We start from the raw sequence: 23,220 nt of genomic DNA, 5'->3' as shown, positions 1-23,220 counted from the left end.
CATTGCCCCAGCACATCACTGCATAGAAGATTGTACTGGCAACAGCAGACTAGTAGAACATGTGAAGGAGAGGCCTGCATTCTCCAAAGGGCCTTCGTCTCCTCAGGAAGTAGAGGTGACTCTGGCCCTTCTTGTACACAGCCTCTGTGATGGTGCTCCACTCAAGTCTGTCATCCAGGTGCACTCCACAGGTACTTGTAGGTCCTCACCACATCCACGTCCTCACCATCAATAGTAACAGGGAATAGTGCAGGCTTGGTCTTCCTAAGGTCCACCACCATCCCTCTTGTCTTACTTATGTAGAGTTGCAGATGATTCAGCTTGTACCATTTGACAAAGTCCTCCACCAGGGCCCTGTATTCATCCTCCCATTATACACACAACTATTGCTATACCCTCTAATTGGGGGAAATGCCATCCACTTATCAACCATGCCAATCCTCCAAGGATTGTGTGTTTTAATGGAGTCATCTCTCCTTTTCTAACCTCTCACTAATTGAGTTATGCAGCACAGAAACAACAGGCTGTTCAGCCTGCTGCATCCATAACGTCCATCCCTGCTGCTCCCATCTTCCTGCACTGACCCACATCCTTTCCAGTGCTCTCTTAATTGCTGGCTGGTGACACTATTTCCACCACCCTCAGTGACTCACTGGCCTGAGTGGAGCAAAATACCTTCCGATCCCCTCAGTCTCTTTCCCTTCGTCCTAAACCTTTACCCTCCAGTTTTGTTCACCACTAAGGGGAAAAGATTCCTATCGTCTGCCCCATTCTTAACCCTCAGAGCTTCAAATAGAGTGAGTATCCATTTAATCTCTCCTCGCATGACAAACTCGCCATCCCAGGAAGGTGAACCTTTGCCTTTTACAAGAATATCTTGTTCAGGTACTGAGACAACCAATGTGCACACTACGTGTTGTGGTCCCACCAAGGCTCTGTATAACTGCCTATGCCACCTCTGCTCTCGTATATAGATCTTCATTCAATAAAGGTCAGTTTGTTCTTTGCTCTCATAATTTCCCAGTCAAAAAAGTACTTGGCATTTGTTTTTCTACTGAATTGGGTAAATTCACAATCTTCCAGTACTCCGTCTGCCATGTTGTTGTCCATGCGCTCAACTTCAATGTTCAGCTACTCCTGAAGCCGTACTGCCACTCGTATCGCCTTTCACTTTTCTCCGGTTCTGAGGTATTCTGTAAATCGAGAGCAGGATAGAATACTCTCTGCTCTTCTGGGCATGTGCAGCTCCAGCACTTTTTTAGAAAAAACATCCCAGTTCAGAAAAAAGAAGCAAAGAATGGTAGTTCCAGGAACTCTGAAACAAAACCAGTAAAAAACTAGAAACGCTCAACGAGTCAGGTGTCAGCTGTGGATAACAAATGATGGAGGGCGAGGCACCTGCTTTATTGGTGTTCTGTTTACTATCCGACACGTTGACTAGGCCCATTACCAGCCTATAGTAGCGGCAATGGGTGCCATTACAAAAGGTTGCCTGATTGACCCACTTCCATAGCAGCACCCAGACTGTCAAAGGTGAGGACTCCCAAGTCATACATGAGCTTCAGGTACGTGAACTGGGCTGGGGTACATGGCACTCACCAGGACTGTATCAGTGACAATACCTGGGCTTGCTCCCAGCTATTCCACGTGGCTTTCTGACCCTCCTGACTTGGTTACCTTTCACCGTTGCTGGAGCTGAACAGTCCTGGGGAAGCACCTTGACTAGGAGGAGCTGAGTGATTCACCTCCTTCTGTTGGGTAATTAATGCTGGATTTGCCAGAAATTTTCATAGCCCTTGAACGAATAGCAAAGGTATCAGTATCTTCGCCATTCACAAAATGATTGGAGGAATCCCATTCACCTCCAACAGTAGTCAGGAAATTAGAGGTTCTTGCATCTTTTTATTCAAAGTATTTTTTTTCATCACATATACCATGACTATACTAGGTCCTGTTTTTCTCTCCATTTATCGTTCATTTATTCAATACATTCTCTTAGAGTTTGTCAGTGTTACTCCTGTTTCCTCCTTAAACAGTATTTGAAAGGCTCAGGACCAGGACTCAGTTGTCAGAGCTTCTTTCCCATCAAGATCTGCTACCTGCACCGAGTTTTGGTGCATCTCTCTGCATGTACTCCTGCGTCCCAAGTGCCCCAATTTGTAGCATTCATTTACAGGCATCTTGTACTTGAAGAACTAAGTCTTGGACAGACCAAAGTACATTTTACATCCTGTTATCTCCAAATAGCAATTGAAGTCTATGTCAGTATATGTCCCTGGGAACAACCCATATATATTAGAAAGTCCTCTCTGCCCACCAGAGAACTCCCTAAAGAGGAAATTGGAGGCAATGAAAATGTTGTTGGACCTGTTTGATAGTTGTTGAACTTGTACCATTGTCTCTAGATTGATTTTTATTTGTAGTGTGTTGGAATGAGCATTGACACAACAGACAAATATTTTGGGGAGATGAATCAACAAATGGAAGAGCAAAGCTTCACTAATTGAGCATCTAATTGATAAGGAAAAATTCATGACCTGGATGACAAAGGCAAAGAATATTATTGAGCAAGATTGTAATGTTCTTGCATGGATTGTTTGGTTTTCAAGCATTTCACTGCAGTTAATGAATCTTGAAGACTTGATAATCAGGTGGCCCAAAGCCAGCAAGGTCCCACACACAGCAGTAAGATGAGTAATGTTTCTTATTGATAGCTTTGAAGGGGGAATATTGTCTAAGACACTGAGGGACACACCACTTCTCCAGATAAATGACCCACAGAAGCCCGAGGGCTCCAATGAGAGCACTGGTTGAACACGAGAACATCGAATTGCAAAGGGAAATGACCGTGCTGTACATTGAGTTTCTAACAACCAATGTTGTGCAATGACAACAGAAAAACAAAAATTGCAGATGCTTGGAAGTCTGGGATCAAAGCAGAAGAAGCTGGAACCACTCAGCAGATCAGGTAGTACATGAGAAAGTACCTGCTGAATGTTTTCAGCATTTGTTGTTTTTATTTCAGTATGAAAAGCTATTTGAGTTAATCTGTTTCTCTTCCACAATCAAATTGTGAATTGCTGTCTTTTTAACTGTTGATTTTTTTTTTGTGTGGCTCTTCAGTCACATTTCCAAAATCTTTGTTCCCCAGTTTCAAATTCCAATGATTGCAGTGTTCTGCAAGCTTCCTCATCCTGTAGACACAATGGCTGATAAATACTCATCTGAGAGCACTGTTTGATCTTGTACAAAGGGCGAAGATTGAAGTTGTTGGAGCTCGGAATAGAGAAGTTAAGGTCTGTTCTCCTTGGATTGGAGGGGGTTAAGAGGGGACAAAATCAAGTCTATAAAGTTCTGAGGGGTATAGAAAGGACTCCAGGGATGAGCTGTATAAGGGAAGGTGATGTTGAAGCTTTGTGAAACACTTTCTGAAGATTTATGTAAGCACAGCTGCAGCCAGGGGATTGTCCAATTCTGAGCACTGGATTTTAGGAATGGTGTGAGGGTGCGGAGCTGATTTACTGGAATGGCTTCAGGAGTGAATCTCCTGGATTATGGGAAACTTCTGAGGAAACTAGAAGTGCTTTCATCAGGACAGAGGGGGTTCAAGTTGAGGCTTAATTCTCATTCAACCATACACATGAATACAGCCAAACAAAACAACATTACTCTGGGGCCATGGTACAAAACACAGAACCAGCAATCATACACAGCACATATAGCATATATAATTATGGTTATAGAAAAACATGGTTACAAAATAAATATTAAGGAAAATTATATAGCCCAAGTCCCTGAGTGTCATGTCCTGTAGATTGATGATGCATGGATGTTGCCCTGGAGCCATGTTTCTGCAAGAACTGCTCACAGCAGTTCCTCATGTCGTGTGCTCAGCTGTAGACGAGTACAATCCAGCTTGTCTTTCACCAGCTGAACACTGAAAGGCAGCATGGACAGGAGGGGCTAGCCTCCAACTCAGCACGGAATCCAGCAGAACACAACCGGCTTCAGCGGCCGTCAAAGGCAACCATGAGGCATGAATCAGGTCCCAGTCCGCACCACAACCAAGGCCATGCAGCTCCCACGCCGTCTGTCTCCCCAATGAAGCAATAAGTCGGACTCACAGTATTCTACATTACCAATGTCCACCTGGGTCTTGCGATCACAACAAAAACATCCAAGAGAATCACCCACACCGTCCGTTGGACCATGCACTGCCTCACACGGTGTCTCTGCCTTCTTCCTTAGGTGGCTGAAGCGGGCTGCAACATGGTGTGCAACAAGTCCAGCTTCACTGTTATCCAGCAACTTACTAGTGGATAGGGGTAGACTTGCAGTACTTAATATCCATTCCACCTGTCTTGTGATTGTGAAAAAGGCATAAAGGACCAACAATTGGACCTCTGTTTGGACCCAGAGAGGCAGCTGTGTCCGAGCATGCCACCATCTTACAGGGAGTAATCTGGTTGACAGGAAATGTGTTGTAGGTCAGGAAAAGTTCAGGGTGTAGACAGGAAAACTGTTTTGGGTTGGGAACCATAAGAACAAATTGGCAAAATAACCCAGATGAGTAGAAGTCCGTTAATGTGGTGAGTAGTTATTACCTGGAGCACACTGGAGACTTTCGGAAAAGAATTGAATTGGTACTTGCAGGTGAAGTGTTGCACGGCTGTGGGGAAAGAGCAGAGATGCAGCTGCATTCTTGTAGGAACCAATGCAGACCTGAAAGGCCAAATAGCTTAGGCTTTTTTGTGGCTGTTACATTTCAAGTAACTCACTCTTTAAATCTTAAAGCTGCAACAGTTTGACGTAATGACTTGTCACCACCTTTTCAAAAGCAGTTAGGGATGATCAATAAATATAGACCTTACGAACACGCCCCATTATGTCCATCAATAATCCATGAAATTAGGCTGAATCTGATGAGGGAGCTGATGGTAATTCATTCCTGCTGGCTGTGATGATGGGTCATTGGGGTGAAATTTTAAATGGTTTCTCTCTCTGTTGACTTAACATGTCTTGGTTCTCAGCACAGTGTTATGACTTGTTCCTGTCATTGGATGTTGTGGTAGAGCAGGAACAAAGAGGGCAATTCCCTTGGGATTCACATTGGGAATGTGCAGCTGAGAAATTCTGTTTGTAATTGTTTGATTTTTAACTGTATAGTATTGACTTTAAAAGTATCCTACTAGGGGAGAGGATACAGAGGGCATTCCAACATTGAGATGGGGGTCACAGTTCATGAGAAGCAAACCCTGGGTATATCACAAAATAAGAACATAAGAAATAGGAGCAGGAGTCGGTCATCTGGCCCACTGAGCCTGCCCCGCCATTCAATAAGATCATGGCTGATCGGGCTTGAACTTGTCTCCACCCTCCTGTCTTTCTCCATAACTCTTAATTCCCCTACTATGCAAAAATCTATCCAACCTTGTCTTAAATATATTTACTGAAGTAGTTTCCACTGCTTCATTGCGCAGAGAATTCCACAGATTCGTCACTCTCTGGGAAAAGCAGTTCCTCCTCATCTCCGTCCTAAATCTACTCCCCTGAATCTTGAGGCTAATGTGAGGGTTTACTGGAAATTGGGGCGATCCTGTAATAAAAGCACAAACTGCTGGAAATATTCAGCAGCTCGGTTCGAGCCCGTGGAAAGAGAAGCAAAGTTTACATTTCAGGTACCAGACGCTCTGCCAGGGTTGTGCAGTCTTCTTCCACACCCGCTCAGGTAAAGCTCTGGCAATGAACTTCCTTTTGTACCGGTGCACCGGGCTCTTGCTGATCCCATTGTTGAAATGGCCGTATCTGGGAAGGTATCCATGGCTCATGGCTGCTTTTTGCGTTCCAGGTCTTGGCTTGGTTTGAGGAAGAGAAGACCATCACTGCTTTCGTGGAACCCTTCGTGATCCTTCTGATCCTGATTGTGAATGCTCTGGTTGGTGTGTGGCAGGTGAGAACTCAATGTTACTTTGTGTAACCCAACTCCTTGTTTTACCGTCTCACCACTTCCCCCACCCCCCCCCACTTCTTTCTGCAAACCCGGTCCCATCTCCTTCTAGATAGCACTTGGGCTGCCCTAGACTCGTACACTGCACTATTGTCAGTGTGCCATCTCACCTGTGGGCCATCCAGTAATAACCATGTGCAGGGACCCATCCCCTACCATCTGGCTCAGGCCACTGTGGCAATGATTGTGCTATTGTTACCCATGGGTGAAGGCTTTCTTCCGGGGATGTCCTAACCCCACTGGTTCCCTTACGCAATACACATTACTCCTTATTCCTTCAAACTGATGCAAAGGTTCAGAATTATAAATAGCTTCACATCATCCTTGAATCTTCTGGAATCTATACCAAGCAGTAGAGTGACCTAATGTTTTAAAAACCAATATTTCATCTTTTTCGGCTGTTGGTTCAACATTTCAGCATGGCTTGTATCTGCAAGCTTTCCACAAGATAAAAAAGATGAAACTTCTCTCAAATATTATGCCCCTATATTTGGCAGAGAGAGTTTTAGTTGTCCATGAGAAGCTTTGGGAGGACACCTGTCTTGGACAGGTACATTGTCCATGAGAAACTTTGAGAGGTCACAGATCCTTCCCCCTCCATCCTGGGCTGGTACATTGTCCATGAGAAGCTTTGGGAGGACACACATCCTTCTCCCTCTGTCCTGGGCTGGTACATTTTCCATGAGAAGCTTTGGGAGGTCACAGATCCTTCCCCCTCCATCCTGGGCTGGTACATTTTCCATGAGAAGCTTTGGGAGGACACAGATCCTTCTCCCTCTGTCCTGGGCTGGTACATTTTCCATGAGAAGCTTTGGGAGGGCATAGATCCTTCCCCCTCTGTCCTGGGCTGGTACATTATCCATGAAAATCTTTGGGAGGACACAGCTAGCTTTCTCCCTCTGTCCTGGGCTGGTGCATTATCCATGAGAAGCTTTCGGAGCTCACAGATCCTTCCTCCTCTGTCCTGGGCTGGTGCAGTCTGGTTCAGATACACGCCTTGCTTTTTTGGAGTTGCATAATGGGCTGAATGGACTGCCCTGATCCTATAACCACGTCTTTTGTTGTGAATTTAAAATGCTTAGGAATTGCTCATTGCACAGACTGTTAAATCAGAGGGAAAGTGGGAGGTGGTATTTCACAGGTACAGAGTTGGCACCATTCTGGTTCACTGCTAAACTAAACTAATCAGGAATCATCTAAAATCTTTATGACACCACTTTGAGGATTTAGTTAATACTAAGAAGGAAAGGTTTCAGAATATGTTAGCGGATTGAAAGAATGGGTTGTAAAACTACACGTAGAATATTTGAAGTGATGTTTTGCTTGAGAGGGAATTAGTCGGTCTTGTATTGCTTGGAAGATAAAAGACTAATCATGTAGAAGTGCAGTCAATTTAGAAATATGCATATTCTGCACTTAGCTGTTAATGTAAATTTAGCAGCAGGGTTGTTACCAGGGGAAGAGGACTGAAAAACAGGGAAAATACTTGTTCTGTTTACATGCAGGGAGGAGTGACTTTCAATAGGAGGAAATCCCAGAAATATGGCACATTTAACACTTCAGTTGCTGTGGCCTAACCAGTGTTTCATAGTAACTCCATATAACATTTTACTTTTTGTAACTAACCCTCTTTAGCAGGTTCAGGATCTGATATGTTTTACTGACAGCATCCTACCTTTAGCAAAGACTGATGCATGACTGTACTCTGATCACTCTTTCTCTGCACCATTCAGGTGCTGAGGGTGTGACTGAGTCTGAAATAAGGAACAATGGTTTCTGCATAAGGACTGGAACAGGGGGAAGTAGCGAGACTTGGAGACCAGGAATGACTACTAGTTAATCAGGAAGATCCTGCTATTTCACTAACACTCATCAGGGGAGGAAGTCTGTTTGCCTGTTTGGGAAGTCCAGACCCAGAGTGTTGTAATTGATTTTAACTTGCCCTCTGAAATGACCCAGCAAACTGGGTTATAACTGTGCTACTAGAAGCGGTTTGAGCAGTTTGCCACCAGCTTCCTTTGTGCTGGGCAATGAATACCACATTCCAAAAGCTGTGAGAACTGATGTGCAAAATCTTTTTATCCAAAGGACTGAGTTTGTAGAATCTACTTCTGGATTTAGGCTCCGGTTAAACTGACCTAGCTGGACACTTGGACACGAGGTGAAAGGAGGGAAGTAGATGGTTGAAGGGAATGTGCCTCAGCCTTGCCCTGAGGGACTGTAGGACAGACTCCAATGTATATTTTTCAAAAGCTATCAGATGTTGGAAAAGTAACCAAGGGAGAAAGGAGCAGAATATATTGAAAGAATGTGATGAAATTTAGTGTTTGGGGATTTACTAGTGCATGTAAGTAGATATCAAAACTAACTACAGTTTTCCACGTAGTCAGAGTGTAATGGTAAGAAAGTGGCTAAAGCAATGTTTGTGATACAATCATACCAGCAACAAACTGGAGTTACCTTTACCTCTAAATTTAATCAGAGGAAGGATGACAAAGGGAAAACGTGGATCAATAAACAAGTGTCATATGTAGGGCAGTAATAACATGGCAGCTTTGCTCAATGTGCTTCATCTGCTTTTCACAGCAGTGGAAAAGGTGTGCAAGGGTGGGGAAATTAAAAATAAATCAAGGGGAGGACCTTATTGGATTAAATATAACAAAAAGTGGGAATATAGAAGATAATGAACTAAAGATACTCGATGGTTTCGACACAAAGAATAATTAAAGCTGCCTGGGCAGATTGCAACTGTGTTACTTATAACTTTCCCCAAACCTCCAAATGTATAAGTTCTGTCTTTGGATTTAAAAAAAATCACATATTGAACCTGCAGTTCAGAAGGAAGACAAGTACTGATCTACAATATAGTGGTGGAGACCATAAGACCATAAGATATAGGAGCAGAAGAAGGCCATTTGGCCCATCAAGTCTGCTCTGCCATTCAATTATGGGCTGATCCAATTCTTCCAGTCGTCCCCACTCCCCTGCTTTCACCCTATACCCTTTGATGCCCTGACTAATCAAGAACCTATCTATCTCTGCCTTAAATACACCCAATGATTTGGCCTCCACACACAGCCGCTCGTGGGAACAAATGCCACAGATTTACCACCCTCTGAGTAAAGCAATTTCTCCGCATCTCAGTTCTAAAAGGACGTCCTTCAATCCTGAAGATGCGCCCCCTTGTCCTAGAATCCCCTACCATGGGGAATAACTTTGCCATATCTAATCTGTTCATGCCTTTTAACATTTGGAATGTCTCTATGAGATCATTCTCCTGAACTCCAGGGAATACAGCCCAAGAGCTGCCAGATAGTCCTCATACAGTAACCCTCTCATTCCTAGAATAATTCTCATGAATCTTCTGTGAACCCTCTCCAATGTCAGTATATTCTTTCTAAAATAGGGAGCCAAAACTGTGCACAACACTCCAAGTGTGGCCTCACAAGTGCCTTATAGAGCCTCAACATCACATCCCTGCTCCTGTAGCCTATACCTCTAGAAATGAATGCCAACATTGCATTCACCTTCTTCACCACCTTTAGGGTATCTTGCACAAGGACTCCCAAGTCCCTTTGCATCTCTGCATTTTGAATTCTCTTCCCATCTAAATAATAGTCTGCCTGTTTATTTCTTCCACCAAAGTGCATGACCATACACTTTCCAACATTGTATTTCATTTGCCACTTCTTTGCCCATTCCCCTAAGTCTCTCTGCAGGCTCTTTGTTTTCTCAACATTACCCGCTCCTCCACCTATCTTTGTATCATTGGCAAATTTACCCACAAATCCATTAATCCCATAGTCCAAATCATTGACATACATTGTAAAAAGCAGTGGTTCGACACCCACCCTGTGGAACTCCACTGGTAACCGGCAGCCAACCAGAATAGGATCCCTTTATTCCCACTCTCTGTTTTCTGCCCACCAGCCAATGCTCCACCCATGCTAGTAACTTCCCTGTAATTCCATCTTGCTCAGCAGCCTCATGTGTGGCACCTTGTCAAAGGCCTTCTGCAAATCCCCTGATCCAGAGGAACCACTGGATCGGGGCAGACTAAGTGAGAAATGTGATCGATAAAGGAGTTGTCTACAAACGTGATTGCTTTTAGTAGAAGTGAAAATGCACAGTTTTACAAGTGAGTTTGCAATTGTAGGATTGAGGGTGTTTGGGAAGTAGAGGACTTGTTACAAGAAGGAAGGAGTTGTAATGTTTCCCTGGTTTGGTCTCTAGAACATAAAGCCATGACATGCATGATGAAGAAAGAGTTATGTGTCCAAATTCGATACAAAGTTGGGAGACTTGGTTGTGCAGATGGGAGCAGCATGCAAAGGGGCAATGATACAGGCAAAGGCAAAGTTACGGTAATCAGAATTTAGGCTTGGTCCAAGAATGACGAACAGAGGATGTTGTTAACAAATCAGAATTGGGCTTAATATCACTAGCAATTGTCAGGAAATTTGTTATTTTGCCGCAGCAGTACATTGCAATGCATAAAAACTATAAATTACATGAAGTTTGTATGTATATTTAAGTATATATATTTATATATGTATATACATCTATGTGTGTATATTAAATTAAATAAGTAGTGTAACAAGAGCAAAAAAATACTGAGTTAGTGTTCATGGGTTTAATGTCCATTCAGAAACATGACAGCAGAGGGGAAGGAGTTGTTCCTGAAACATTGCGTGTGTGTCTTCAGACTCCTATACCTTTTCCTTGATGGTAGCAATGAGAAGAGGAAATGTCCCAGGTGATGGGGTCCTTAATGATGGACACTGCCTTTTTGAAGCATCACCTTTTGAAGATGTCCTTGATGCTGGGGAAGCTAGTGCCTATGAGGGAGTTGACTGAGTTTACAACTTTCTGCAGCTTTTTCTGATTCTGCGTAGTAGCCTGTCCATACCAGATGATGATGCAACCAGTCAGAATGCTCTTCACAGCACATGGGTATAAATTTGCAAGTAAATTTGGTGACATACCAAGTCCCCTCAAACCCCAAATGAAATAAAGCCACTGTTGTGCCTTCTTTGTAATTTCATCGATATGTTGGGCCCGGGATAGATCTTCAGAGACGTTGACTGCAGGAACTTGAAACTGCTCTCCCTTTCTTTCCACTTCTTATCTCCTGAAGAGGACTAGTGTGTGCTCCCTTGACTTTCCTTTCCTGAAGTCCATAATCATTTCCTTGGTCTTACTGACATTGAGTGCAAGGTTATTGCTGCATCATCACTCAACCATTTGATCCATCTTGCTCCTGTACGCCTCCTCACCACCATTTGAAATTCTGCCAACAATAGTTGTGTCATCAGCAAATTTGTATCTGCTGTTTGACGTGTGCCTAGCCACATAATTATGAGTATAGAGAAAGCAGGACAGTGGGCTAAGCACACATTCCTGAGGTGCACCAGTGTTGATTGTCAGCAAGGACGAGATGTTACTTCCAATCCGCATAGATTGTGGTCTGCTAGTGCGGAAGTCGAGGATATAGTTACAGAGGGAGGTACAGAGGCCCAGGTTTGGGAGCTTGTTGATAAGTACTGAGGGTCTGATAGTGTTGAATTTTGAGCTGTAATCAATAAACAGTAGCCTCATATAGGTTATAGCTATTGTCATGGTGATCTAAGGCTGAGTGGAGAGCCAGTGAGATTGTATCAGCTGTAGACATATTATGGTGATAGGCAAACTGCAGGGGTCTAGGTCCTTGCTTAGGCAGGAGCTGACTCCAGCCGTGACCAACCTCTCAAAGCACTGATGTGAGTTCACTGGGAGAAAGTCATTGCGCAGCTCACCCCGCTCTTGGGCACTGGTGACATTGTCACCCTTCTGAAGCAGGTGAAAGACTGAAGATGTCCTTGAACATCCCACCAGGTGGTTGGTACAGGTTTTCAGAGCCCTGCCAGGTAGACCATCAGAGCCTGATGCCTTGTGATCTCTTAAAAGATGTTCCGACATCAGCCTCTGAGATAGAGATTGCAGTGTCACCAGATACTGCGGGGATTCATGCAGGTGTCGTTTCACTCTCCCTTTCACAGTGAGCATGAAAGGTGTTGAGCTCGTCTGGGAGTAAAGCATCAGAGCCATTTTGCTTTGAGGGAGGTAGAAGAAGAAGATCCTGCCAGACCTAAGATGCATCTGATTCTGTCTCTGACCTCAGTCGGAATTGTTTTTCATCCTTACCATGGCCTTCTGTAGGTCACAACTGGACCTGAATAGTTCTGGGTTACCAGTCTTGTATGCCACAGATCTAGCCCTCAGCAGACTACAAATCTCCTGGTTCGTCCACAGCTCTTGGTTTGGGTGCTTTCGAAGATGCACACTGATCCACAAAGGTCTTGCTGAAGTGAAGGACAACTGTGGCATATTCATTCAGACTGGTCGATGAATCACTGGATATTGTCCAGTCCACCAACTCAAAGCAGTCCTGTAAGCAGTCCTCCAGCCCCACCTCTTGACTATACCTTCTTGGTCCTCACCATTGATATTGCAGTTTGTAGTCTCTGCCTACACGCTGGGAATCGAAGTGCAGCCAGATGATTGGACTTCCTAAAGTGTGGGCGTGGAATGGCACAGTAGGCATTCTTGATGGTGGCTTCTGTGCTTCCGTATCTGATATGTTGGTGGTAGCTGCTCAGAGACTTCTTCAACCTGGCCTGGTTAAAATCTCCCGCAATGAAAGGGAAGGCACCAGGGTGTACAGTTTTGTATCTGCCGATTGCGTTGCTCAGCTTTTCCAGTGCCTGCCTGGCCTGAGATGGTATGTACACCACCACCAGGATGACAGCAGAAAGCTTCCTTGGCAGATAAAATGGATGACATTTGACAACAGGGTGTTCCAGGCTGGGTGAGTAGGACTGAGACAGAACAGCCACGTGAGGAGTTAATCACAAAGCATACTCCACCTCTTCTACCTTTAAAGGACTGATCTGTCCTGTCTTTGTGAAGAACACTGAAGCCATTTGCATCCGAAATTGCTGGAGAGAACTTGGAGAGCCGTGAGATGCAGGTATTTGTGTCTCATGGTTTAAACTGGTTGATGGGTGAAAAGCATTAACATACCATTTGTCTTTCAAGAAAGATGAAATACCAAGATGGACCCCATTGAGTGTATTGCATTAAGTTCTGACCACCCATGACTATAATGTTAAAAACTGCAGCTTGCCAAACATTCAGTGACTGCTGGAGTTCTGTGCTTATCGTTATTACCAACTCCTACTTCCAGACCAAGTTTCAACACAAGCTTTCATGGAGACACCCTTGCCTCAGACACTGGCACTGGCTGGTCGTGATTCTGGTGAGGTGCTCCGTCATCAGCAGCATGCTTTCCACATGTTCCCACTGCAACACAGACCACTTGCTGGTGTGTTGCAAGATCAGACCGCAGGCAAAGAAATTCTATCGCGCTGAACGAGAAGGGGACCCTCGCATTGTTGTCTCACCCAGACCTGCTGAAGCATTTTGCCAAGTCCTTCGAGAAAGAACAGACCTCCCAGTAGCTTGTCGCAGAGAAATGGGGACTTCTACAGAATGCCATCTCTAGCACACTGTTGGCTACATAGAAACATAGAAAATAGGTGCAGGGGTAGGCCATTCGGCCCTTCGAGCCTGCACCACCATTCAGTATGATCATGGCTGATCATCCAACTCAGAACCCTGTACCTGCCTTCTCTCCATACCCCCGATCCCTTTAGCCACAAGAGCCATATCTAACTCCCTCTTAAGTATAGCCAATGAACTGGCCTCAACTGTCTCCTGTGGCAGAGAATTCCACAGATTCACCACTCTCTGCCTTTGGGAAGAACACCTTGAAAACAAATGCTTCAAAGCCAAATCCAATGAAGTGACCCCTGAAGGCACATCACCCCCCACCCCGCAGCCTAACATAAACCGACTGAGAGGGGCCTACAGATCCTCAGGGCTGCTAGAAGTAAAGTTCTGCAGGCTGCCTGGTGCAGTGCCAAAGAGTACTGGATGCAGCTCAGTGAAGAAATCCAGACTGCAGCACTGACTGGCAATGTTAAAGGGACGTATGACGGCGTGAAGAAAACCCTCAGTCCCTCCTGGAGCAAGATGACTCCTCTCTAATCCATCATTGGGGAAGTAAACACAGATGGAGGGATGGGTAGAACATTACTCTGACCTGTACTCTGGAGTGAACAGCGTCGCCACCTCAGCCCTGGTTGCCGTGCAGGATGGCTGCATCCAAAAGATATCCTGTGTGGTGAGCTGGCTCCATGCAAGTGAACCGCTGGCTGCCCGCGGCTGCGCTACAAGGATAGGTGCTAGTGGGACATGAAGGCGCTGGCCATCAACATAGGAACTTGTGCCAATCACACCAGATGGAGAAGCTCCTTGAGGCAACACCTTAAGTCAGATGAGGGAAAAAATTCCTGAAAGCAGCAGAAGGCAAAAGAAACCCAGAAAGGAACGCTATCTCCAGCGGAGATGAGACCACTTATAAATGTGACCTTTTCAACAGGCGCTGCCACTCTCGCATCGGTCTTGTCAGCCACACAGTGCACTGCGCCAGTAACGTAGATGGCAACATCCATAGTCGACCTCAACCAAAGGAGAGCCAGTAAGTAAGGGTGCGATGGTCTAATGCAGGACTGGTTACCCCCGGAATGAAACTAAGAGTTAAATTGAAAGGAACCATGACTTGTACGCACTGTCGGTTTGGAAAACCAGGAGATGGTGAAAGTGATCTGATACATGGCAAAGGATGCAGTAGGATGGTTACAGAAACCCTATTTCCTTTGATAGGAGAATCCTGAAATATTAAAAATAACTTAAACTTGATAATGATTCATTAGTGGAGTCAGGAAACACTTAGCACGGAAGGGACAGTAAAATTCTCAGAGTTTCTGGATCAAGTGTAATTTTCCAATCAGAGGTTTTCTTCTATGGTATTAGTAACAAGCTAAATATAGTGTTAAATTGTGGTTTCATGATCTAATTGAATGTGGAATGGGTACAAGTAACTGCTGCTCCTTCTAGGGCAGAGGATAGCTGCTGAAACCAGTGGACACAGGGGAGTGGTATTCCACAAGGTTTTGAACTGGAACTACCTAGACAATTGACAAATGCTTTATATTCCATGATTAGAAATGCAGTTTCAGTGTCACGATAGAGTTACAGTTAGCAATGAGGCGGATACATTCTGCAACTTCATTAGACCATAGATGAGAAGCAGTGAATTTTATGAGGAGACATGAACTCCTTCAGAAATGAGGGTCTGAATGGTGTTGACAACCAGAGGGATCGGGGGTTTAGATAATGAGTTTTAGAAAGCAGTAAAAGAGATAAGTAAGATTGAAAGAAAACAAAACACCCTCCATATGTTTTCTAAAGAGTTGGAATGAACAAACAGAATTTATCCTAGACCGACACAGAATTATATTTGGTTTGCATTTGGATGGCTGAGTATCGCCCTGGCATAGAGGGAGAGAGGCACTTCAGTCCATGTGAATTAAGATCAACAAGGTTGATATTGGAATCAACATATTATGCCTTTTGGCAAAAGCCGAAGATGCTGTGATTTCCGGAAAGGAGAAGCCACAGGTTGGACTGTAGGAAAAGAAATGATAGTTTTTAAAGAACTGAAATAAAGGCATGATAGACTAGATGGAGAGGTAAAAAGAAAGCTCATATAATAGTAGAAATTTCAGGAGCACCTTGCTCGCCGTAAAAGCTGTCACACTGAATGATTGATGATTCCATAACGCCCTTTAAGAAAGGGTCTGAGGCCCTTATCCAGTGAGGTTTTTGTGTGAGCTTAGTGTGCTGGACTTTTAACTGTCTTCAAAAGTGACCTGGGTTGCAAAGATAGTAGCCTGGCGGGCAGTGTACAGTGAGCACAGTGCAGATACAGTCCATTAACCTGTGCTGCTAGCTGCCAGTGAACACATTGTCCCCATTTGCAGGAAAGGAATGCGGAGAACGCCATCGAGGCTCTCAAAGAGTATGAACCCGAGATGGGCAAGGTGTATCGGATGGACAGGAAGGCCGTACAGAGAATCAAGGCTCGAGACATTGTGCCTGGAGACATCGTCGAAATTGCAGGTAAGAGAGCTCTGTCAGTGACTCGACCCGTGAGCTAACTGAATATCCATTACTCCATTACTGGATGTATTGTCTTGGGTGACCCCAAGTTTAATGAATCTGTAAAGCAGTTAGAATGTGTGAAGGAATATGCCATTTACTTCTGCTGGCAAATCAGAACTAAAAGCTTGAGATGGATTCTCTTAGAGCTGTTACTTTGTCTCGTGGGTAATCATTTTGTTGGGATTTAACTCACTGGGATCCTGAGCAGGGTGTTGGTGGTGGGTAGGTGTGTCACACACCTAGCCTGTTGGAATCTTGCATAGTTCTACTATTTCCATAATGATAGCACATGCAGTATATGGGTTGTGGGTTGAGTGGCCATTGCCCTGCCCTTCCACAGCCAAATCCTGTAAAGAGCAGTTAGACAAATCGCCCAATAATTTGTTTAGTGTGTTTGACATGCATATTGTTCTAAGCTTCTCTTCAGATTGGACCCTGGAACTTTTTCCCTGAGAAAATCGATGTGCCCTGTGTTTAACAGCTGATCCAAACCCTCTTGAGGTGTTCCCTTCTGGCTCAGAGGCTGTTGTTCTCTCACTGATTTTCAGCTGACCCAACTCAGCCAAAGTTCTCCTGGTTCTATATACCTGACAACTGCACTCAAAGTGAAACACAATGTTTGCACAGCGTATTCTGAGGCAGAGGCCCATGAGATGTGACAGGAGTTCATTGTGCCTCCAAGATCTTGGCTTGAAAAAGCACTTTTCCTGCCAAAATCCCTATCCAGGCAGGAATGTTCCTTGTGCACTAGGACCTCAGGACCTTCTTGCACCTGACCCAGGCCTCTGCTGCATCTGCAGAGCGCGTCTGTGAAAGGTGGACCTTGCTGAGCATTGAGAACTTCCCTGAAATTGGATTGCACCTGTTTTCAGTGTACAGTACATGAGCTAAGCTTGTCGCTAGCGCAGTTTGTAAAGAGTAGTCTTTTGGTTTCATTTCTGCCAAGTATGCATTGTGCACATTGAAGACCCCATTTCATGTACAAGTAAGATGGCACAATGATTTTGGGATCAGTGTGAATGGAAGCCAGGTCCAATTTCTCACGGGGTCAGACTTTATCAACGTTGGTAAGCACTTCACGTCAAAAATGAAAAACGGTCAATGCTGGAAAATCTCAGCAGGTTCTGACAAAAGGTCCTCAACCTGAGACACTCGCTGTTTGTCTTCCCGTAGATGCTGCTGACCTGAATTTTTCCAGTGTTTCTGATTTTTTTTTTCAGATTTCCAGCATCCCAGAATTATTTTTTGTTACTTTTCTCTACATGCCCAAAGTCCTGTGTTCTGCGGCATTTAGGCTTGTCAGATGGGTGCACAGTGTATTCCTCTCACCTTCTTTCAATGCCTAAAGGAAGGATGTTCTTTCCTTCCCGAGCCCTCTCAGGTAAACAATACGCATCCTGAATTGATGAATCAACATAACAAGAAGATAAAACAAATATTGTAACGTCTGGAAGCTGTTGACTTTATTCTGCACATTTAATGCAATCAATCCAGTAATTATATAACTACACAACACTAATTACAGAAAGTGCTCAAGTGTTGATTCACAAAGTACGTATTATAGTTAATTGGAAATTTCACTGAAGGCTTATAAAATAATAGACAATGGTTTAGATTTATTACAATATTACTGTAATCCCAATATTGTGATTAAACAGTTGTGTTTTTTACTCTGCCTACATATAGCCATCCTTGCATCTGCCATCAACCCTACTCCAGGCTCTTGGGCCTTTTGCAAAGTTGCCTCCCTTTGCTTAGGTGAAGGACAGAGTAAAGGTTGCCCTCCACTGCTCTTCAACCTCCACCCCAGAGGAACAAGTATCGCACTGACCTGACCCGACCCGACCCGACCCAAAATATTCCCGCCTTAGGTGGCCCAGTTCTGGAGCCTGGGACCATTGGTCTGTGCAAGATTCTGCACCATCCACTTGCACATTGTAAGATGGGAAGGGAGTCTCTCCTTTGGGTAGAATGGAAGGGCCTCTTTTTCCATTGTACTGCTGGAGAAAAAAGATCTTTTGTCTGCAGTTCAGTATTTTTAGCAGTGTGGTTTTCTAGGTCTGAGGTCCGGGAGTAAATGGGAGTGATGTCCCGAGTTTCTGGTCTGAAAAGATGCAATAAAAGGTCTGTGGAATACTCAAACTGGTAACCTGGCTGAGGAAGAGGAAGTGAGGAGAAAAGAGACAGCTACCCGTCACACCTGATTATCAACAATTCATTGGAAATGTTGGCAGTCAATCAACCTGGTAACCTGGCCAAGGGGGAGGAAGTGAGGATGCCTACTGCCCATACCTGGTTATCAACAATTCATTGGAAAGGTTGGCAATCAATGTATCATTGTGTTTGGTAAATGAATTCAACGTGTTCATTCATGCATCCTGTAAATCTTGTTGACATTCACTGCATAGGTTCATGTACAGTAGCCTGGGTGGAGACTGCTTTCTGATCTGGATTATGGTGGAGGATTACAGCCCGGAGATTCTAGTCTGGTGGCTGTAGGACTGGCTGGGGCCTGAGGTTGAGTCAGTTGATAAAGTATGGAGACTGGGGTCTACAGCAGTACAGAGGACTGGGGCACTGATTGGGTCTCTGTGTGGGTGTGGTGAGGAATGGAAGGTCAATGCCTCAGGCATTGGTTGACGGAGAGCACCATGATCCTAAGACACCGGGTCTTGAACAGTTGGAGGTGACTGAGTGAAAGTATGAAGCTTTAGCCCAGTAATTTCTCAGTCCTGCCTTGTGTCATTAAAATGTGTAAAATCAGTAACAGTAACCCCCCCCCACCCCCCAAGAGCTTCTCTAAAAGTCCGAGTGCCGCTGATGGAAGGCCGCAGGCTGTTGATGACCACTGTGGTCACAGTGGTACCCTCAGCTTGCCAGGGCATGCTGTAATTTTGCCACGAAAGTTGGATTGGCTAGCACTACTTCCAGAAGGGTGATTTGAAATAGTCAGTGGCAGTGGACCCTCTCAGTCTGGGTCTGGTGCTCAGTCTGATGGAATATTGCTTCCCCTGACCACACAGTATGTCGCCAAGTTGGGTCTGAGGCTGGGCAACACACAGCTAGTACTGGAGGAACTCAACCGGTCAGACAGACTATGGAGGAGAATAGACAGTCGACGTTTCGGACCGAAACTTCTCGTCAGGAGCCATGAATGGTCTTGGCTTACAACAGTTTATTCCAGTCCATAAATACTGCCTGACATGTAGAGTTCCTCCAGCACTTTTTTGTGTGTTGCTCAAGATTTGCAGCGTCTGCCGAGTCTCATGTTTTTGAATTGGTTTATTATTGTCACGGGTACTGAAGTGCAGAAGAAGCTGGCATGTCTGTTTGGGACAGTGACTATAAAACCTGAGCTAATGTTGGTGCTGTTGCATCTTTAGACAAATGCTAGTGTGCAGCAGAACGTAAGCGAGTAGCGTTTCCATGACGACAGGGAACCCCGCACAGGGTAGGTGAACATGTGGAGTCGATTCTGCAAACATAACACCCAACTGGGTGAGTCTGGGAGAAAAAGAATACGTGGCTTCCATTGTTATCTGCAGGTGGCTCAACGTAACAGGGCAGGTTATTGTCCATTGTATCCTGCTTGTTAAACCAGTGGTCACTGGTTTATTTTAGTGAGTGAATATGGTCAATACCGACTGTTTCTCTGCATACCTTCCTGTGGTTTGCAATGGGGCTGTCACGGGAGACACTCAGTTTCAAAGTAAGGACATTCTTCATCTGTTAGTCACAAACCTGAGTTGGTTTTGAATTTTGAACTTTTTCAGGAGTGCCTTCGCCAGGCTGTATGGCCAGCTGCGTTCCACCAGCATTTTGTGTGTGTTGCATAAATGACAGTAAAATGGGTCACGTAGATCAGTCTGAGACTCGATCCGTCTTGGATGGGGTGCTAAAACAACATTATCTACTTTATGGCTACTGTATTGAAAAGAACTATGAGATGTCCTTGACTGAACAAATATCACCTGAAATACATTGTTTCCTGTGCTGTTCACCATTATCCAAGGGCTGTCAATGTGAGCTCACTGTGCTGTTCGCCATTATCCCAGGGCTGTCAACGTGAGCTCACTGTGCTGTTCACCATTATCCTGGGGCTGTCAATGTGAGTTCACTGTGCTGTTCACCATTATCCCAGGGCTGTCAACGTGAGCTCACTGTGCTGTTCACCATTATCCTGGGGCTGTCAACGTGAGCTCACTGTGCTGTTCGCCATTATCCCAGGGCTGTCAATGTGAGTTCACTGTGTTGTTCACCATTATCCCAGGGCTGTCCTTGAGGGTAGTATATCATTGGATGACCCTGGTTTGCAGAGGCTGGGAGAGGTTCACTCCCACAAACTGCGGTGGTGTGATTTAAAGGCTGGTAATGGTCACCACAAACACAAGAAAATCCGCAGATGCTGGAAATCCGAGCAACACACACAAAATGCTCGTGAACTCAGTAGGCCAGGCAGTATGTATGGAAAAGAGTACAGTCAACGTTTCAGGCCAACACCCTTCATCAGGACTGGTGACCATACGTTTCTTGATTGACCAACCCCTGAAAATGATCGGATTGGGCCAGTTTAAAAAAATATATAATGGGAGCATGATCTAACACTTTTGGACCCTAGCTATGTGTCAGTTTAACTGCAAGACACCAAGCTGGCACACAGAGTTTCAACCTGAAGATGCTTTCTGCAGTCTATACCCACAAATATGTTGTTTCCTTAATGCTGCAGGAGTCTAATGCAGTACTCTGAGACCATGAAAGATACTTTCTCCACTTGCTGCCACCTCTGGTTCACTGCCTCCTGGGGAAACCACAGGGAGGGGGGGGATGTGTTGTATGGTGGTGGTGGGACAGGCAATGTCCCACAGAGCTGCAGTGCGGGGTGGAAGGGCTGGGCTTTTTTTTGTTATCTGGCGCGGTGCTCGTGAAATAGTGCTTACCGATTACCCCAAGAGTTTCCCCCACTGTTTCAGACAAACCTTTGATCCAGTTTGTCCTTTGCTGGTTGGCGCAAACTTCTCTGTCACCAAGGAAACCTTCACAGCCAGAAACTAGTCTTGAAAGTGGTTTTCTAGCCACAGAAGCTGTGTAATTGTTTATCCCTAAGGGTGGAATCCTCCTCCCAATGTAAACAAGCAGAATTCTATAGCATCAAAATCAAGGGTGGGACGAACAGTTGGTATTTGTGTCCAAACCAGCTGAGCAGCTTCTAGCTAGCCTGTTGTCCATGGGAGAAAGGCAGGGAGAGATGCCTTGCTGGGCACAGCCTCCCACGTTGCTCACTGCTCTTTGGGTTTGGCTAACTCCAAGGTTACGTACACATTGAGTCTCCACAATTGGTTTGCCTGCTTGCTGCCAAGGAAACCATGGAGTGTGGATTATTGCAGGGACAGCCCTGTTGCAGTGCCAGATTACCTGGGTTCTCTACCACCTCGCTGGTGGTTGATCACTCCATTTAAAAACAACGCTTGTGTTTAAATCACAGAATCAACTCCTTCGGGCCTGCAGCCTGTACTGCTCCACGAAACATTATATTACCACACAGTGGCTATTTGTTCTCTGTTTATAGGAATTTCAATCCAAAGTGATTAAAGATCAAGGAAGTGAGATGTTGGCATAGTTAGCTGGTTGATGAGTAATGAGGGGTTTACTGACCTGCTTCAGGAGAACAATGCATGATTTAGATTTTGCAGGCTGAATTCCATCCTTCGAACCTACTGTGATAGGAAACCTCACTTGCATTAAGCATTGCTTGTTGTGTTAAAACAAGTTTCCAAAGAGAAAATGTGTGTATTCATGTACTTGGCAAGAGGTCTGTGTTGTGAGTGGTAGAGAACTCAGCCAGTTGGCATGCTGTTCGTGGTTCAGCATGGGCAGCCAGAGTGAAAGGCGCCTCTTTCTCCTTCAGCCGTAACGACCCGACACGAAATTGGCGTGGTGTTACATAGCCAGCAGCAACTGAGCCTGATGAAAGGGTCTCGGCCTGAAACGTCGACCCTTTGCTCTTTTCCATAGCCTGGCCTGTGGGCGTTCCTCCAGCACTTTGTGTGTGTTACTTGGGATTTCCAGCATCTGCACATTTTCTCCTGTTTGTAACGGAGCCTCACTCAGACAGTGAGATGGGGAAATGTGAATGTGATATTACAGAAAGAGGAAGGCTGCAGAAAAATAAATGACCTCTATCAGAGAGGCTATCTTGTGTTAAGTGTCTTAGTGAAGTTCCCAGAACCGGCCATTCTGATTAGCTTGGGTCCCATTCATTTACAACAACTTTGCATTTATGTAATACTCCAATGTAGATGGAAATTAATTTCTTCAGCTGCTCAGGTGATTGTATCAAATTTGTAAGAACCAGTCATGTTTGCATGTATCTGCTCTTTCCCACCCACCTACACTTTCAAATTCCCCCAGCGGCAGGAGGATCAGTGACGTTTCAATGGGCAAGTTGCATGGAGTGGGATTGTATCGTGAGTCAGCATAGACAGATGGGCTGAAAGCTCTTTATGTGGTGTAAGAAGAAAATGACAATGATGGGAAGATCTTCCACATGGATCTGAGACACATGTCACTGGGCACTGACAGCAGCAGTGGCATCTCTGCACATAACTGTGATTTTCCGGGGCCTCTGACTGTTCCCCATCCTGCATCCTTCCCATTCTTTCACCCTACCACCAATACCCCTCCTCCCTGCACTCAGTGAGATCACGCCCATCTCTTTCCACCTCTCAGCCTTCAGATCCCACACCCTATCCAAAATCTCTCAACCCTGAGCCTGCAAGGCAGCAATCAGCCCGACCCTGATCTGACAAGCAGTCCGGTGATTCCCCTCTCTGTTCCACCTGCATCTGGGCTTGCCCCTGACCAGGGATTTCCATCACTGTTCTGCCTGTATCTGGGCTCGCCCTGACCAGGGATTTCCATCACTGCTCTGTCTGTATCTGGGCTTGCCCAGACCAGGGATTTCCATCACTGTTCCGCCTGTATCTGGGCTCGCCCTGACCAGGGATTTCCGTCACTGCTCTGTCTGTACCTGGGCTTGCCCCTGACCAGTGATTTCCGTCACTGTTCCATCTGTATCTGTGCTCGACCTGACCAGGGATTGCCCTCAC

General features: G+C 45.1%; 1 protein-coding gene across 2 annotated transcripts in view; it reads left to right on the top strand.

Annotated features, from left to right (window-relative positions):
• The window catches only part of LOC140193231 (sarcoplasmic/endoplasmic reticulum calcium ATPase 1-like), a 199,933-nt gene that overhangs the window by 66,225 nt on the left and 110,488 nt on the right, over positions 1–23,220 (top strand). For both annotated transcript variants that reach the window (XM_072250625.1, XM_072250624.1), the window contains exons 4-5: positions 5,849–5,950; positions 15,934–16,072. In XM_072250625.1, coding sequence (XP_072106726.1) covers positions 5,849–5,950; positions 15,934–16,072 — 241 coding nt within the window. The remainder of the gene's footprint in view (positions 1–5,848; positions 5,951–15,933; positions 16,073–23,220) is intronic.

This window comes from Mobula birostris, unplaced genomic scaffold (assembly GCF_030028105.1).
Source record: "Mobula birostris isolate sMobBir1 unplaced genomic scaffold, sMobBir1.hap1 scaffold_460, whole genome shotgun sequence".
Classification (NCBI taxonomy): domain Eukaryota; kingdom Metazoa; phylum Chordata; class Chondrichthyes; order Myliobatiformes; family Myliobatidae; genus Mobula; species Mobula birostris.
Note: the sequence above shows the minus strand (reverse complement) of the source record. Positions and strands in the feature narration are given on the sequence as shown.